The sequence below is a fragment of the Pipra filicauda genome, unplaced genomic scaffold (assembly GCF_003945595.2).
Source record: "Pipra filicauda isolate LSUMZ 115617 unplaced genomic scaffold, ASM394559v2 scaffold80_size11013439_pilon, whole genome shotgun sequence".
NCBI classification, from domain to species: domain Eukaryota; kingdom Metazoa; phylum Chordata; class Aves; order Passeriformes; family Pipridae; genus Pipra; species Pipra filicauda.
In genome coordinates, this window is record NW_024104987.1 from 10,207,140 (window position 1) to 10,225,208 (window position 18,069).

Below are 18,069 nucleotides of genomic sequence, written 5' to 3' on the forward strand. Positions count from 1 at the left end.
CGAAGCACAGGATGGACCCATTGTAGCAGAGCTAGATACACTGTCAGAGGGGCCTGCAGGCTCTGCTGTGCCAGCTGGAACATCCTAAAGGAGGAAGGTGGCCACAGAGATGGTACCAGAACACTGGGTTCTACCTCTAACAGCCAAAAAACGATGAGGTGGTGCCTTTGCAAATGGTTTTTAAAAGCCTGGCAATATTCCTCAGCGCTGAGGGCTGAGCTGGTACACACCAGCAGCTGGACACCCAGGATGGGCTCTGCAGTGCCACACTGGGGGAAGGACTTGCAAAAGTTCATGTCCCCCAAGCTGCTTTAACCTCAGCTCATCTGTAAAAGTGAGAAAGGAGCAGCAGCTCATCTGCCAGCTGATTAATCAGCTTTGCTGCTGCATCACTCTGCTTTTAATTGACCTGTGTCCATGGATATCACAGAATGGCCTGAGTTGGAAAGGACCTTAAAGCTCATCTCATTCCACCCCCTACCATGGGCAGGGACACCTTCCACTAGCCCAGATTGCTCCAAGCCCCGTCCAACCTGGCCTTGGACACTTCCAGGGATGGGGCAGCCACAGCTTCTCTGACAACCTGTGCCAGGGCCTCCCCACCCTCACAAAGAAGAATTTCTTCCCAATATCCCGTCTATCCCTGCCCTCTGGCAGTTTGAAGCCATTGCCCCTTGTCCTGTCACTCCAGGCCCTTGGAAATAGTCCCTTTCCATCTTTCTTGTAGCCCCTTCAGGCACTGGAAGGCCACAATTAAGTAACCCCAAAGCTTCTCTTCTCCAGGCAGAAATCCCAGTTCTCTCAGCCTTTCCTCATAACTAAAGTAGTAAATGCAGCTTGGTCAGACCTCACACCCTAAGGACAGGCAGGCAAGGAAAAAAGGGACACAAGCACAAGGAAATGCCCGCTGTAAACTCCTCTCCCTTCCAGTCCACGCTCCTTCAGCAGGACACAACAGCTCCAAGGAGCTGGGACACCAATTCCCAGTGCACTTCTCCACTCATCCAACACTCCCAGCGGGTGCTGATGCACTGAGAGTCCCCAGAGGCTGTTCCCCTCAGCCAACCCCCCCATGGGTGCTGGCACTCTGTGCTGATGCCAGCAGGGTCACAGGAGCAGAGAAGGAGCCCTGTGTGTGGGGCTGTGTGGGCGTTCAGGCATCTCATCTCCATCCCCGGCCCTCGGGGGCAGTTCTGAGCAGCAGAGCTGCAAACAGCTCCTGCCATGTGAGGCAAGACCAGCAGCAGAGGTTCTGGTCTCCTCCAGACCTGAGAGCAGAGAGCACAGAATGCATCACCACCACCTCCTGTGCTCGTCTGCTTTCATTCACACGGGGTTTTTAGGAAAAGACTCAAAAAGTTAAATGCTGTTTGCATGGGTAGTTTAATGGACTCCAGAAAACACTGAAGAGCATCTTCTTTCTTTGCTTTGCTTCCAGCTGCAGGCAGATCAATCCTTCCTGCTGGCACACTCCAGGTTGCTCCATGGCAGCACACGGGAGGGAGGTCTCCTTGCAAAAATAACCCTGTTGTAAACACACTGTGATGGCAAAGTGCTCTGAGCCGGGGGCATTCCCACGGAGTCCTTCCCACTCCCAGGGCTGCTGCCTCTGCTCAGCACCTGGGGCTCCTCCTCAGGACCATCTCCTGGAGGCTCCATGTTTGGCTCTGTCTGTGCAGGGGGGTTGGATGGAGCCTTTCTCTGCTGGTCCTGCTCAAGGAGCCTCCTGACCAGGGGCCCTGTGTGGGTGACGTAGGCAGGCCCGGGGCGCTGGATCTGGATGAGGTGTCCCGGCAGCCCCACGTTGGCTGAGGGCAGCACAACCTCTGGAACCCAAGAAACAGATACCATGAGATCCCAGCCCGGTTTCTTCCCTCTCTGGGAAGGGTTACAAAGAAGGGTGACACCAAGGATGCTCCTTGGAGCCAAAGACCACGCTGGGATCAGCGATGGCCGTGGAGGGCCAGGCAGCACTAAGGGACAGCAGTGCTCTACCCAGAGCTACTTTGCATCAAGATCCAAATAAGCCACGCAAGAAACAGAGATAATGTCCATAATTTCTAGCCTTTGAGCCTTTATTTCTATCTTTGAGCACAGGAAGAGCTGCAGGAGGTCAGTGTTACACCAAGAAACAGTGGGAAAGAAAAGGGGGTGGGGTGGAAATCAGCAGTTCTTGTTTCTGCAGCACTGACCAATGGCCAAGGCAAGCCTGCACTGAAGACCTTCCCAGTCTCATCTTTCTGTACTAAACCCCTTCATCACTCAAGTCTTGCACCTCACACACAAAGCCACAAGGCTGGCAGAAATGGCTGGAGCAGTTAGACTGAGCCTACTTGGGAAGATGTCTGTCCGAGGGAGGCTTCAAAGCAGAAAATCCAGGAAAAAAGTCATGCAGGAAAGGAAGATGCATTCAGACAGATCTTGGAAAATGAGATCATTGGTATCAGTATTTTTAGATACAGAGTTTTCACCTGACACAAGGCTTGTCCTTACCTCTCATTGTGCACTATTTTGTTTTTTCAACTGGAGATAATTCTGCCCTTCTCTCCTGCAGGGGGCCAGTCCTTTGTGAGCCAGCTGAGCATGTCAGGGAAACACCCAAAACAGCAGCACACTGGGGTTTGTCAGGGCTCTGACATTCAGCTGCAATACCCAGGGTCCCCTCAAAAGTGCCAAAAAGCTTTGGGTGCTCAGAGGGGGGACGGCAGGGTCAGAGCTGGGAGTGGGGTTTCTCCCAAGGTCCCACCACAAATTAACACCAAAAGGCTCAGAGCTCCAAGACAGGGTTTTAGAGAAATGAGAGCATTTAAAGACTGTAGTAAAAGATAATCTGAAGCCTTTAAAGTTGTAGGGACAGAAGGAAGGAGGGAAATTGTATTTTCAGTGGTGTCTGCACCGAGCCACATCCATCAGGAAAAAATTTTTTGGAGAGAGAGTGATTAGACATTGTAATGGGCTGCCCAGGGAGAGGGTGGAGTCACCGTCCCTGGAGGTGTTTAAGGTGAGACTGGATGTGGCATCAGTGCCATGGGCTGGGAACCACGGCGGGGTTGGATCAGGGGTGGGACTTGATGATCTCGGAGGTCTTTTCCAACCCGGAATTCTATGAAATAGAATTCATAGACTCCATGTCCAACTCTATAATTCTATGATTCAGGCTTCCAAGCCTGAGATCGTGCACCACACTGCTCCTGCACCTCTGTCCGTGCCAGGGCTGGCTCCAGGTGGGCTCTGGGTGTGCGAAACGTCAGGAATGTGCTATTCCACAAGCCGTGCTCCCACCTGCGCTGCGGGAAGGCGGCCGTGCTGTCCCGCGGTCCCGGACACAGGCCAGCGCTCCCGCCGGCAACTGCTCCCATGGCAGCCCGAGGGCTGGGGTCTGCTCGCCTTCCCCGTGCTCTCCAGGAACAGCGATCCATCCTCCCCGCCGGGAGACGGCCGCGCATCCAGCCAGGACACCCCTGGGAGCACCGCCCGGCAGCGGCGGTACCGGGACGGTCAGGGCAGCCCGGGCTCTTCCCCGAGCTAGGAATAGAAACAGCCTGACGTGTTTGCAGGAGAGGGGGAAACAAACAAAAAAAAAAAAAGTTTCCATACCGAAAAAGTTTTAGTGCAGTGAAACTCTGTACCTACCCTGTGCACACACGCTCAGCCCGAGCAGGGGGAAAAGCCCAGCCAAAAATAGTCTTGGTTTAAATGATGAGATTTCGGACAGTGGCACACTCTGTGCTTGAACAGAATTTATTTTGACAGGCTGAGATAGTCCATGTCTCTTGGAATGCCTGTTCTGACTCACTGTTTGGAGTTTTTAACCCTTGTTGCAGCACTGTTTTACTGCTGAGTTCATCAGGCTGATTGGGCAGTAAAACCGCTACAGGAGGGTTTAAAAAACTCTTGTTAAAGGACAGTTTGACTATTTTCAAAGTGTTTCTGATGACTGGGGAGTTCTGGCTCAGCCCATTCTCCAGAGAGCTGGGAAGGACAGCGGGCCACCCCCAGCAGAAGGAATTGGGGTCCCAGGAGCTGCTCTGAACAGGGACCCATTGGCTTGATGATGAGTGTTTTCATGTGTGAGGTAGAGCTCTGCAACCTGGTAATAAACCAGCAGGATCAGACACAAAACAATGCTTAGTGAGGCACAAAAAGCTGATCTGGAGCCTTTTCCCCACTTTTATAGGCCGTTGTTCATGTCTTTGTAAAACGAATAAACACACAGATGCCACCCAGGGCTGAGCTGTGGGGATAACAGCAGAAGCACAGCCCATGGAAGGAGTTCCATATACCCCAGAGATGCAGCAAATCCCTCCCACCTGCTCCCAGCAGGACCCAGAGCCAGTGAGACGGGTGCCAGGGGGGACGGAGAGTGTGACAGTGGGGGCCAGAGCCAGAACAGCACCCCCAGCTCCTCACCATGCAAACACAAGCCTAACGTGGGGGAGAAGTTCCTGTTCCTCACCACCAAACAAAGCTCTCCCCATGTTCTGCAGAGCAAACAAAGATCCAGCTCAGTCCCTCACCCTGAACCACCAGCTGTGCACTGGAAAGGCAAGGAATGAGCACAACGAGGTGGTGGAGCAGGGAAGGACAAGGGTTCTGGTGCTGGGCTGTGGCTCCAGCTCCTCTCACTGCATGCCTGATGTTGTCCTTGGAGCCTTCCCTGCCCCGAGCCAAATGTTCCCAGCTCAAAGGGCTCCTGATGTGAAGACACTGGCTGAGCTCATGGGTCCAGGACAGAAGGACATGTGCATGCACCAGGCATGTCTCCTACATTTTGTTTAATCCTGGATAAATCCTGCTACTCCAGGGATATTCATGTAGGCTGGGGTTTCAAAAGAGCCCTGGGCTCAGTTGTGTTGCTACAGCATCATCTCACAGGGCTATAAAACCTGATGGACAGCACCCCCAGTTTGGATATTTGATGATGTGGGAACATTGGTGACAGGATAAAGTCTGGATACCCATGAGGGGAATTTACCTGTGCACTTGTGAGTGCTTGGGTGCAAAGAACCTCAGACAAGTCCACAAGGTCTGCCAAGTTGCCCATGTTGGAGTGATGAGACAGAGGCTGGTGCAAATCCCAGATATTTCTCCTCTGACCTTATCTCTAACCCTTCCCAAACCAGCAGTAACTAAAGAAGCTCCAGGGAAAGGACACACAGAGCCTGGATTCATCAACTTTCCTTGGATTACATCCCTGATGTGAGGCAGGCCACCCCAGAAGGGACTCCTTCACACCAAGGGCATGACAGGAGAGAGCCAGATGCCACAGCAGCACGGAGCTGAAGATGGGAATGCAAAGATGCCAAGGGAAAGCCCAGAGCTGACAACACCTCGGAGCAGAACAAGAGGGGATCATCAGCCACCATTTGTTATTTACAGCCTGTGCTTGGCTACTGGCCTGGAAGGGAAATGGCTCCACAACATCCCTGGGAATCCTCTCAGCATAACTGAGCGTGAGCTCCTCTGCCTCAGAAGCACCTGCCAGAGAGTCCTGTCTCCAGGACTGTCCTGGGAAAGGCTTCCCAGAGCAGAATTGGGTTGGCTTCCATCCCACTGGAGACAGAGGATTGTTGCCTGCCATTACCTCCCCCTGCCTGGGGTCTGTCTGAAGCTGTCCACACCAAGAGCTCAAATGGGAAGTGCTCCAGGCTGGACATGGCTTGGAGCAACCTGGGATAGTGGAAGGTATCCCTGTCCTTGGCAGGAATGAGATGATCTTAAAGGTCCCTTCCAACCAAACTTTCCTGGGATTCTATGATTCAGTCCAAAACTCAAATCAAAAAGCCTCCTTTGTCCACCACAAGCTCTGCAGGATCAGCAGCAGCCAGGCCAGAGCCAGGGACCCACCTGAGACCCTTCCCACTGGTTTGGCAGCACAAGCCTCCAGCCTGCTCTGTCCAGCCAGGCTATAAATCAGACTCAGGTTGTTTGGACACCAGAGGAGCCCACTCTGGAGAGCAGAGTTTAAAAGACTCAAACACTGATCCTTTTGTGACACTAAAAATGGGCAATACCAGAACTTTATAGTTAATTACAGAATTACAACTCCTGTGAGAATGGGGACGCACGTGGACAACTTTAAATCCACATCAAAGGCTTCTGAGCTTCTAGTGATTGACAGTGAAAAGTCCAAATTTCTCTGACTACATCCAAAACAGCACCACCAAAGCCAGGCACTTCCAAAGTGACACAGAAGAACTGTCACACAGAGAACACAGCTTGTCTTTATTAACCAGAACATAAAGCACATGCTAAGTCCTGTTCAGGCTGTCCCCAAATTTCAGATGTAATTATCAATTCATGGCTGTGTTATATACCTGCCATTGCATTAGGTCTCATTTTTTTCCTTTACCTCTCCATGATGAGGAGGAAACTCGAGACAAAGCCCTGTTGCTAAAAGCCTTGGTCAATAAACATCTCCCTCCTGATCTACAACTCTCCACTGATAGCACACAAGGGAGGCAGTGGCAGGGCAATAGCAAGGTAACAACCACTGCTTATTTTGTTTTTATTTTCTCCAACTGCAGGTCGAGATATTCCCTGTAATAAAAGGAAAAAAAATCTCCCCAGAGGAAGAAGGGAGGGTTGCTTTTTATGAGAGACATAAAGCACCCAGCACTTTGCTTCATGCTACAACTCATGTGAATTTGCAGAGAGTTGCTGGCACTGGGACAGTTTTCACACTCTTATATTTAGAGAGACTCGCCTGAAAAACAGCCAAAGCTGTCGCTTATAAATCAAGTTGTTCTGACAGTGCCCAGAGCAAGCAGTAAAAGCAAATAGAGGGAAATGAAATTACATGTTGCAGAGGGGACTCTGTGAAATAATAAGCTTTTATTTTCTGCTTTTTAAAGTTCAAGATAATTAGAACTAACTCTTTCCCCCCCCCTCTGTTCTCTAACTTGTTTCTAAGCCAGCCCCTGCTGTCGGGCTCTGGGCCCCCAGCCCCTGCTTCCCAGTCCCTGGGCTTTGGACATGTGGTTCCCATATTCTTGGCCGGGGTACACAGGCCTGCAAGAACTGACATCTCCACAGGCTGGGGTGGAGAGGATTCCACATGGGGTTCACTCTGGACACGGGAACCAAGGAACACACCCCTCCCCAGCAGCTCGTGGGCACCCAGATTGCTGCAGCACAGTCAGGCCACGGGACACCCAATCCAGTGGAAAGAGTCCTGAGAGGGAGACCCTGGCACCTGGGGACATGGTGTGGGTGGTGAACAGGGGGGTGCTGGTTCATGGTTGGACTTGATGATCTTAGAGGTTTTTTCCAACCTTAATGATTCTGTGATCTTCCACTGACATGGGATTTCTCACTGGAACTGAAGCATCTGTTTTTCCTACAACCAAACAGAAGTGTGGCACAGAAAACCCCTGAACTCCACTGGGAAGACATCAGGCACTACTGGGCACATCTTAACCCTCTGTTTTACAACCTTGGTTTAGCCTGCATTTCTGGGGGATCCTCAGGAGAGGAATTTCCTGCCTCCAAGGCTCCTGTCCAAGGGCTTTGCAACCTCTCAGCTTAAGCAACACAAAGAGAACCAAGTGCTACTCTGCCAGAAGTAAAATTCAGACCTTCCTCGTCCTATAGAGCTCAACAGTAGTTTGCTCTCAGCTTCAGCAGGACTTTAATTTGACACTCAGCAAGAAGCCAGAGAGAACAGCAATTGCAAGTTCAACTGCTGGGAATGAAATAAAGCTGATGAAAGGATAAGAGCAACAAAAATCCCCTTTATTCATTCATGTGATTTTACTGTTTGAAGTTCTCCATGAGCTGCTTCCAACCCAAACTCCTCCCCATCCATGTGAATTGGAGGCTGTGATAAAGATGGAGAGATGATCACAGGCTGTGAAAAGGGCAGGAGAAGGAATGGATGAACAGAAGAGGCAGCAAGACAGATTTGGGAAGTCAGGATCCCATGACAGATTCCAGGCAAGGTGAAAAACCTTGTCTAGGTGTTGAGGCCACAGTGAAAAGCCAGTAGGAGAAACAAATAGCTTGACAAGTGGTTTATTTCTGTTTATTCCAGGGTGGACTTGATCCAACATCAGGTGGAGTTGACAAGTGCCCATCCATTCCCTTCCAGGGGCTTTGGATCCACTGGACATTGAACCATGGGGTGAACTACGATGGTTCATTAGCCAAGATCCTGTCCCAGGCCAAATACTTCTAAATGGGTGCTGAAGTGAGGAATGAATCCATGTGGATCCCCGCCACTACCTCAGCCACCCCAGGATCCACTTTCCAACCCTGAGTTTTGAAAACTGCCTGAGGAACATGAGAAAAAACCATGAGGGCTTCCCCAGCAGCAGCAGTTTGCAGGCACTGCACCCCCCAGGTTATTTTGGGTTTGATTTTGTTTTTTTTTTTCCATGGGACATGTTTGACAATGCTCCTGGTGACAGCTCAGGTTTCATGGCACAGAACAGGACAGGGAGCAGCCCAGCTCAGTGAACGATACCCACAGGAACGCTGCTGGCATTTTTAGCCCAGCTGTGTTCTCTGCAGACACAACATTAGTCCTTCTTTCACTTCTAGTTTTTCTTCTCATAAAGGGGAAGAGAACATGGTGAAAAGAAAAAAAACAAATAGAAGGTGGAGTCCAGGATAGAAACCTCTGGTGCTACACCCGAGACGCTCCAGTGTGCACATGCAAACAGCAACCAAAATAGAAGGGGTGGTTTCTCAGCTGCCGCTGTTAATTTGACAGTCACTTTAAACCAGGGGAACATCTGACCCCAGGGTGGGATGGGTGATGCCCCAGCAAGAGATACTGGGCCAGGCTGGTGTAAACAGGGATGAGACACCAGGTCTATAAGCACAAGCTTGCCCCTGCTATCAGAAAAGCAGCACTGGCTCAAATTAAAAGCAGCTCAAGCTGCTGGTTTGTCTCCCAGCCTGCCTTTAGTCACCTTTCCTGCTGATCTCTGGCTGGTATCCCCCAGATATCCCAGCATCTCTGCTGGGAGGTGGTTGACAGGGACAGCTTGTCCATCCCATGGGTGCCGTGGAGCAGGGGGACACCCATCTGGGGGAGCAGCCAGAGCACAGAAATTCAGCTAAAAGTGCTTGATTATGTGAAAACACAAGGAGGCAAATAGTTGACATTAAGCTTTCGGGAAGGCTGTGGGACTGGGCAGTTCCTTTCAGCCCTCACACAAAGGCACCCTTTTTGTCTCACTGTAAAACAGAAATGAGATTGAAGAGTCTGTGGAATTCCTGGGCATTTTTTCCCCTGGGAGACGCAGTGGCCCCACAGTCCAATTCCAGTAGGATGGAAAGGACGAGATGTTCATGTGTGACTCCACATCCACCTCCTGCCCTGCTGCTGCCACAGCCCCCCAAACCCTTTACACCCCCAGAACCCCCTCCCTGCTTGCAGCAGATGGAGGGGCAGAGCCTGGAGGTGCCTCCCCTCGGGACCAGGACTCACAGCTACACCCACACCTGGAGGTGGTGGAGGGAGCCATTGCTGAATCCATCCCCTTTTGGAGAGGGGACAGCAGCTCCACAGCCAAGCTGCTGAGCATCTCCAGGCCAGCTGATACACCAGGTTTCAGGTGTGTCCTGGGAGCCAGGACAGGTTCCCTTGGACTCATCAGTCCACACAAACCTCCAGACCTTCCCCCAATGAGGGGCATCAAGCCCACACCACCTTCCAGCCTGCCCAGCTCCCCATCCACGTCCATGCTCCTGTCCCAGCAAGGACCAGGAGATGTCTGCTTCTCCATCAGTGCTGTTCCCAACAGGGCTGAGGATTCCTCTCTGTTTTCTTCATGGAAGTGTTACACAACAGTTTTGCCCCCCAAAGTTTTGTGCCCCAGAGTGCCCCCAGAGGGCTTGAACCAACCCAAACCCAGCATCTGGCTGTGGACAGGGCACCTGTGGAACACAGCAGCGCTCTTACTCCACCTCATCTTGCCAAAAGCACAAGGATTTCTCCAAGTTCATAAAGACATGTGGATTTGCCTCCTACCTGACCCTCTGTGAACATCTGCCACCTCAAAGACTAAGAATTTGGCACAGACCCCACCACCCTGCTCATCCTGAAGCTCCTCACACCCCCAGGGCACTTTCTGCCCATGTATGATGTTCCTGGCAGGCTCTGCCATGGGTGCTGGTAGAACAGGGATGGGAGCTGAGATCCCTCACCAGCAGGGCAGCAACACCTCCGTGCAAGTGAAATACTGGATAAATCCAACCCTGGCACAGCAGCCACAGTTTCATGGAATCACAGATTGGTTTGGGTTGAAAGGGACCTTAGAGATCCTCCCTGCCATGGGCAGGGACACCTTCCACTAGCCCAGGTTGCTCCAAGCCTCATCCAACCTGGTCTTGGACACTTCCAGGGATGGGGCAGCCACAGCTTCACACCACCCTCACAGGGAACAATTTCTTCCTAAAGAAGTTTATGGGATAGAAGTCCCATTAACACCAGGACTCAGTGCAACTCCTGCTGTTTGCAGCCATTTCCCCACCCTACCCAGTGAGCAGCAAGGGGAGAAACAGAGTCTTCCAAGTTCACTTGGAAATCCAGCACATTTTCCCCTTCCTGCCCATGCACAGCACACAGCCAAGGGCAATAAGGTCGTCTCAGGACAGCCCTGGTTCAAAGGCTGGTGACACAGAAAATAAAACCCCCATTCTCCTGCAGCATGACCCCCCCAGTGCCAGCAGAAGTGTGTCATCCCACCAAGCACAAGGAGGGAACAGCAGGGCATTGTGCCCACAGAACAGCCCAGCACGTGCTGGTCAGGGGGAGCACCAGGACCTCCCGTCAGGGCGGGCAGAGGAGTTGGCAGAAGAACATTCTCCCAGTTAACTGTGAGACTCCAAATGAGGAAAGAAAAAATACAGATGCACAGCCACATCTGATGGAGGCACTTTGGAGAATAACCAGTCCCAGCCACGCTGGGACTGAGCATCAGCTCCCATTTCCCCAAGGAACTGGGAACAGCCTCTCTCAGCCCTCCCTTCCCCACCCACCCACTGCACAGCACGTGCTTTACTTGAAATCATAGAATCTCCTGAGTTGGAAGGACCCACAGGGACCATCCCGTCCAGCTCCTGGCCCTGCACAGACACCCCAACAATCCCACCCTGTCCCTGAGAGCGTTCTCCAAACCCTCCTGGAGCTCTGGCAGCCTTGGGGTTGTGCCCTGGGGAGCCTGGGCAGTGCCCAACCAGCCTCTGGGGGAAGAACCTTTGGCTGAGATCCAACCTGAGCCTGCCCTGACACAGCTCCAGCTGTTTCCTTGTGTCCTGTCTCTCCTCTCAGAGAGCAGGGATCGGTGCTGCCCCTCCTGAGGGAGTTACACACAGCTATGAGGTCTCCTCTCAGTTCCTCCTGTCCAGGCTCCTGAAGCTTCCCCCATTCACTTTTAACTCCTGGAAAGGATCCCAGGGGTGAAGAACAGCCACCTCCTCTGAGAAGCCAGAGGAGCCCTTTCTGCTCCCCAGCATCTGGCCAGGGGCCACGTCCCCAGCTGGTTTTACACCTCTGATCCCTCTGGAGCACTGTGCATCCCCAGGGAGAACTGAACCTCCTTGTTGTCCACCAGAAACAAGATCAGGGTTGGGGTGTGGAGGAGGAAGCAGTGCTGGGGTGGACAATGGGCTCTTTGTCTGCCTGGGAAGGGAGACACAACAGCACCAGCAGTTCCATGCTGGGCTGGTGGGACAGAGCAGATCCGCCTGTTCCTCCTTCGCTTCCCGGAGGCCCCTGCAAGAAATCCTGGCATTGCCACTGCAGAGCAGGGCTTTGCTTGAAGGAAACTTGTTTCAAAGCTCCGAGAAAGCTTTCTGCTGGTTGGAGCATTCTTAACTCCCAGTTTGAGTTTCCCTAATAGATCCCAGATTGCTCAACTTCCACAGCACTGGGCTATGAGCTCAGGCAGCAGTTAACCCTTTGCAGCTCCAAAAGGAGGAATAACCTCGTGTTTTATTTGCCTTCAGTGACTTTTTTGGGATAAGCTGCTCACTAGGGAAGGAGACAAATACAGTATCCATCCCCAACCCAAAATCCAGCACCCCTGCAACACAGCACACAGATTTCCTGCAACCTGTACAAAGCACAGGGCTAAAGGGGCTCCAAGAGAGCTGGAGAGGGACTTTGGACAAGGGCCTGGAGGGACAGGACACAGGGAATGGCTTCCCACTGCCAGAGAGCAGGGTTAGATGCGATATTGGGAAGAAATTTTTCCCTGTGAAGGTGGGGAGGCCCTGGCCCAGGTTGCCCAGAGAAGTTGTGGCTGCCCCATCCCTGGAAGTGTCCAAGGCCAGGTTGGACAGGGCTTGGAGCAGCCTGGGCTGGTGGAAGGTGTCCCTGCCCATGGCAGGGGGTGGGATGAGATGATCTTTAATACCCCTTCCCACCCAAACCATTCTGGGGTTCCATGATTAAGGCACAGCTGTTTGTGGCAGGGAAGGGACGTATCCAGCATCGTGTCCTCACATCTCTGACCTTCTCCTGCACCTTCCAGAGGTGCTGCCTGGAGTGGCTGTGGAGAGACTTAACTGATCACAGCAAAGCAGGAAAAGCAGGGAGTGCTGCCCCAGAGCTCTCAAAGCACTGATGGCCATAAAAGCCTTCAAAACCTCTACAGAAACAGCCTCCTCAGCATTTTCCTCTCCATCCAGGCTTCCCTCCTGTCTCTTCCCACTGCTCCTTAGTCCAGTGCAGCAGGCTCAGCTCAGGAGGAGACACCAGCTCAGCAGAGGCTCCTCACCCTCCTGCAGCACCCAGCTCCACCAGGGAAGAGCCACCACCATCACAGCCCAGCTCAGACAGGCATGTCCTGAGGCCAAGGGGACAAATCTGGCCCCACAAGCCTCCTCCCCAGCTGCACTCCCAACCTGCCTCCCCTCATCTCTCCCCTGACTGACTCCAACCCCAGCAGTCTGGGGGCTCAGGCTGTGTTAAAATCACCCCACTGCTAATCCTGTTATCCACTGGGGTCTCTCATACCCCCACTTCAATTCTGATGTTTGTAAACACCCTGCTAATAAAAATAAACCCGGTGCAGCAGAGCCATGTACCTGGAATCCCAGCCAGAGCATCCCCCTTGGAAGCCCTATGGATGCTCCACTCCACAGTGAGGAAGAGCCAGGATACCTCATGTGTTTATGAATAAGCACATGTAGTTTGAGCTACACTTGGTGACTCAGCAGGATTTTCCCTGGAAATGAGCTGGCCTGGGGAGTTATTTTAGTGCAGCTTCTCTTTTTAGTGACTCTTGCAAGACTCCCACTGACTAAGCAAGGCAGCAAACCTTGCTGTGAGCTGGATCTTCCTGAAAGCTCCCTCACCCATGGAATTTCACCCATGGAAACCTTCCCAGAGGAGTCAGGGATGTTGCTCCCTATGTGCAGATCAACATGCAGAGTTGGAGCTTTCATAGTTCCCCTGCACTTGTGTCCTCCACTAACACAGGCATGGGACACCCCTGTGGTGGGTCTGCAGGAAAACATATCATAAATCCCAGTGTTTGTGCCTTTCCAGTCATGTGGGGCTGTGCTTTCTCGTGTTGACTCCCAATTAATCCCCCAGGAATGCCATGGCACTTCCCCAAGTGCTCTGGCTGGTAACCCAGTGGTGCCAGGGCAGGGAGAGCATCCAGACACGTGGTGACAAGGAGACCAAGGCCACCCTGTGACCACTCCCAAGGGATGCCTTATTTGTGACATCCAAAGGCCATGCCTTGGAAAGCTTTCCAGGGAAAGCTCTTCATCTCCCCGCTCCCCAGCCCCAAATTTCACCCTAATGTCCCTTAATCAGCAATAAGCTGATGGAAGTCATTACAAGCCTTCTTGGTTCAGCATCACCCTGTTCTACTTCAGCTGTCTGATGGTGGGGAAAATCAGAGCTAAGTAGGGTCTTAGTGCTACTGAAGAACAAGCTTTGACCACATTTTCTCCAGGAATCATTTTCCTAAGATATTATCCAGCATGTCCCTGAAAGAACAGTCAGTTTTCACTTCAAGGTGACCAGTTCAATGGAGCATTTTCCATCCTTATTTCTCCAGCAGACACACTGTCCCTTGCACAGGGCTTACAAGCACCTTAGTGGTGATGCTCCAAGTCTTGGAGTTGGAGCAGAGCACAGACAAGGGTCCTGTCCCACCAAGGGGGTCTGCCCCAAGCACAGCTTGTGTGCAAGACCCCAGCAGCTCCAAACCAGCAGTACAGGCTCTTTCCAACCTTTCCCAAGTAGAATCATGGAATCCCAGAATGGTTTGGGTTGGAAAAGACCTTAAAGACCACCCAGTTCCACCCCCTGCCATGGGCAGGGACACTTTCCACTAGTCCAGGTGTCTCCAAGCCCTGTCCAACCTGGCCTTGGACACTTCCAGGGATGGGGCAGCCACAGCTTCTCTGGGCAACCTGTGCCAGGGCCTCCCCACCCTCACAGGGAACAATTTCTTCTACAAAGCAGAAGTAACCAGATCAATATTTAGGTAGCAAACCCTGAGCTTCCTGCTGTCACAGCCACATTCCCAGGCTCCTCTTGCACAGGGATCACAAGCACATGGAGTTGGCTTCAGGGAGGCTGTAACATGCAGTCACCTGCAGTGTCCTCCCAGGCACTGACACAGCTCCAACACCTCCAGTACTCATACAAGCAGTAAAAAACACAGTGCTGACAGTTAAAACACACCCTGCAGAGAGGAGGGACTGGATTTGGGATGAGATGAAATCACAGACCTGAAGGGAGCAAGAGCAGGCTGGCAGCACGGGCAGGGACAGCAGCTCTGAGGATTAGTCAGAGAGTCAAAAGTTCATATTATTCCCACAGAAGGAAAGTGCTGTGAGGAAACTGCACTCAGGTTAAGGACTTAAACACAAGGGAAAGGGGATGTTCTTGGCCAGGGCTTCCCCCTCACCACACATCACTTGCCCTTTCTCCATGGGCATGAAGCCCCAGGGAAAACTTGACACAAGGCAAGGCCAAACCCAAAATCCAGGGAGAGATCAGCACCTCCCAGGCTGGGATCTCAGTCACCATGGCCAGAACACTGGGCAGCAGCCCACTGAGTCCCATCACCCAACAGCACATGGATGGGGCCATGCACCCAAACCACGTGGAACCAACCCTGCCTCCACACCACGAGTTCCACACGGAGCAGAGCCACGGGGATGGGACAACCTCAGGGATAATGCTCCAAATCCAGAGGCTGAACATAAAGCTGGGATGAGGCTGAAGACTGGGAGGACCCCCTGAAGTCCCTCCTCACCCAGAGAAACAGCTCAGCCCCCAGTTCAGAGGGATGTTTGCAAACCTCCAGCTCGCCCGTGGCCCTGCACAGCCCGGCTCTGAAGGGGCTGCCAGGAAGAGAACAGGCTGAACAAGGGGGATCTGGGGCAGAACTAGAGCTGACATCAGCCTGTGGTTCTCAGGCAGCAAATGGGAGTGATGAAGTTGTTGGGGTGGAGAGCAACAAGCCTGGGACACCCAGTGCTGCTCCCAGAGGGCCTTCCTGCCTCCTTCCCTGGGAACTGCCCACCCAGAGCATCCCTGTGTAAAAATTCAGCACATTTTGGATATGAAGACAGGCACCTTCTCCAACATTTAATACAAATTCAGGTACAGAGAGATGCTGAAGCACAACAAAAACTCAAATCCAGGCACAAATCTGACTCATTTACAGTCAGGTCTATCTATAGCACAATAAAAATTAAACCCACGGACCAACAGGAAGTAAAAGAGTGTTTTCTCCTTCCTCACATCCTCCTTACTGTTGGGTTGTCCTCAAACACCCCAGCAAATGCCTGAACAATGCAGGTTACAGCAACACAACAAGGAGACTTGGCCCAGATCCTCACCCAGCATAAATCAGCACTGTGTTAGCAGAGCCAGAGCTTTATGACAGCAGCAGATCTGGCTCAGGCTCAGCCCACAAAACCAGCTGCCACCAGGCTAATGCAACACAAATTAAGCATAAGGTTTTCCAATCGAGCCTCACATCAAAAGTAGAGCTATCTGATTTAAGTTACAGGCACAGCTCCCAGCTAATATTTGTTTTACCTTAATTACTGGGCTATTAGCCTCTGCAGCAAACTGAGCTTGATAGGCAAGATCCTGCTGGCAGCCAGCATGAACTGCTGAAGAGTCATTTCCACTGATGCTCCCCCAGTCACCCAGTGCCACAACCACAGTTGGCTCCATCTGCCCCGTGGAATTCAGATCACTTTTCCTGTGAAAAAGCTCTTGGCTGGGATCACATGCACCCACACATCTGTGGAGCCCAGCCCAGAAGGACCCAGCGCTGCCAAGGGGTCCATCCAGCTGTCAGGTGGTGCCTGTTTGACATGTAAAACACACACAGTGTTAATTTGAGCATTGCTGGGCTTCTGGCTGCTCCTGCACCACAGAGGAACAAGAAGGAAGCTCTGGGTTCCCGCTTTTCCTCCCTCCCTACTTTGGTGTCTGTGATCCCCACAGAGTTTCACAGAGAGGAAGTAGATGAGTCAGGGAAGCCACATATTTCTCCTTTACCAAGACATACTATAACATGACTCAGTAAACACAAGGGACAGAACATGTGCACCAGTCCAGAAAGGATGGGGGAGACTCCCAGGGTGGCTCAGACCCAGACTCCAAACTCAGCCTGATAACCCCGGGGGGTTCAGCTGGCTGAACACTCGGAGCTTGCTGAGGAGAGCCCAAAGCGTTCCCACTGTGTGCTTCATCAGCAACTCAAACACTGCTCTGGCAAGTCCCCACTCCCAGCTTGTGAGCAGCTGCTGGAGAAACCCTCTCCAATATCCATTCGAATGGACATCCCCATTTCTGTCTGGGAATGGCTTCTCACTTGCAAGCTGGACAGAGACCACATCAAAAGGCCTCACAGAAAACATGTCCCTCCTCACGCAGCAGCCTGGCCTGAGAGGCAGGGTGACACCTGCTCCTTCCTAGAGTGTCCCTCAAGGGGACACTTCCATCCTGTCAGTCACTCACAGCCCCTCAGCAGTGTTGGCTGCTGTTGTCCCATCAGGACATGGCACTGAAGGGGTCTGTGCTCCCACCACAGCCTGGCACCCCCCAGGGCTGAGCTGCAGCAAGTGACCTGCCTGCTGGGCAAGGCACTGGGATAGAAATCCATCTCAGAGAGGAAGGAATCTCATGTACCTGGGCAGGTTCAAGCAGGTGACAACTAAAGGATGAAGTTGCTCTTCCATGGATTTCCTGGAAGACTGAGACAGCCACAAAAATCAACTTCTCCACACCTCTGTGATGGGGAGCAGGAGGCAAAGCTTTCAGCCAGGCTGTCTCCTCTCTTCCCTGCCTACCCAGCCTAGAAGGAATTTGGACAAGGACTTGCACAGACCCCAACAGACCCCAACCCTGCAGCACAACACTCCACTTTTCCCAGACTGTTTTGGAAGCTCCATGAAGGAGCTGTGCTTGCAAACCACTATCTCCAGAAGCGGCCAGAAGGAATTTCACCGAGCAAGAGATCAAGCCTCTGGGGCTTCCAACACTTCCCTTCCACAGGGCAGCCCCTAATCAAAGCTCGTTGCTTTATGTGCAGTGGTTCACAGAACTGCTGAGGCTGGAGGTGCCTCTGGAGATCCTCTACTCCAACCTGCCTCCTCCCAGCAGGGCCAGCAGCAGGTACCTCAGGAGAGCCTGGGCAGATTTTTTATAACTGAGGACGGAGACTCTTCTGCTTTAGGTTTTTTCTGCTTTAACTAAAATCCCAGTCTCTGATCATGGAAAAAAGGTTTTTGTGTGAAGGCATTCAGATCAGGAGGCATCCAACCTCAACAGCAATAATGAGTTGAGCTGTCTGAAAGAGAGTTGGGAGGAAAAAAGCTTGAGCCTGAAACTATTTTGCTGGAATAAATCTGCTTTTCAGAGCTCTTGACTTTTTGACAAGATGAAAAACTCCAACTGGAAAATATCCACTTCACATCAAAAACCTGATCAGGCAAGAGAAGACTTTGCCTTTGAGTGAAAAGGATCTCTCCAAGTGGAAAATTCATACTGTTTGTTTTCATTTTGTCATTAAATCCTCCTTAGCACAGGAAAACATTCCCAGACAGTTCCACTGATTAGCAACTGGG

General features: G+C 52.1%; 1 protein-coding gene across 1 annotated transcript in view; it reads right to left on the bottom strand.

Moving 5' to 3' along the window:
• Positions 1-1,364: 1,364 nt before the first annotated feature.
• LOC113985117 (CMT1A duplicated region transcript 4 protein homolog) overlaps positions 1,365-18,069 on the bottom strand; it is a 28,333-nt gene continuing 11,628 nt past the window's right edge. Inside the window, exon 3 of the mRNA XM_027715705.2 lies at positions 1,365-1,826. Coding sequence (XP_027571506.1) covers positions 1,450-1,826 — 377 coding nt within the window. The 3' untranslated portion in view covers positions 1,365-1,449. The remainder of the gene's footprint in view (positions 1,827-18,069) is intronic.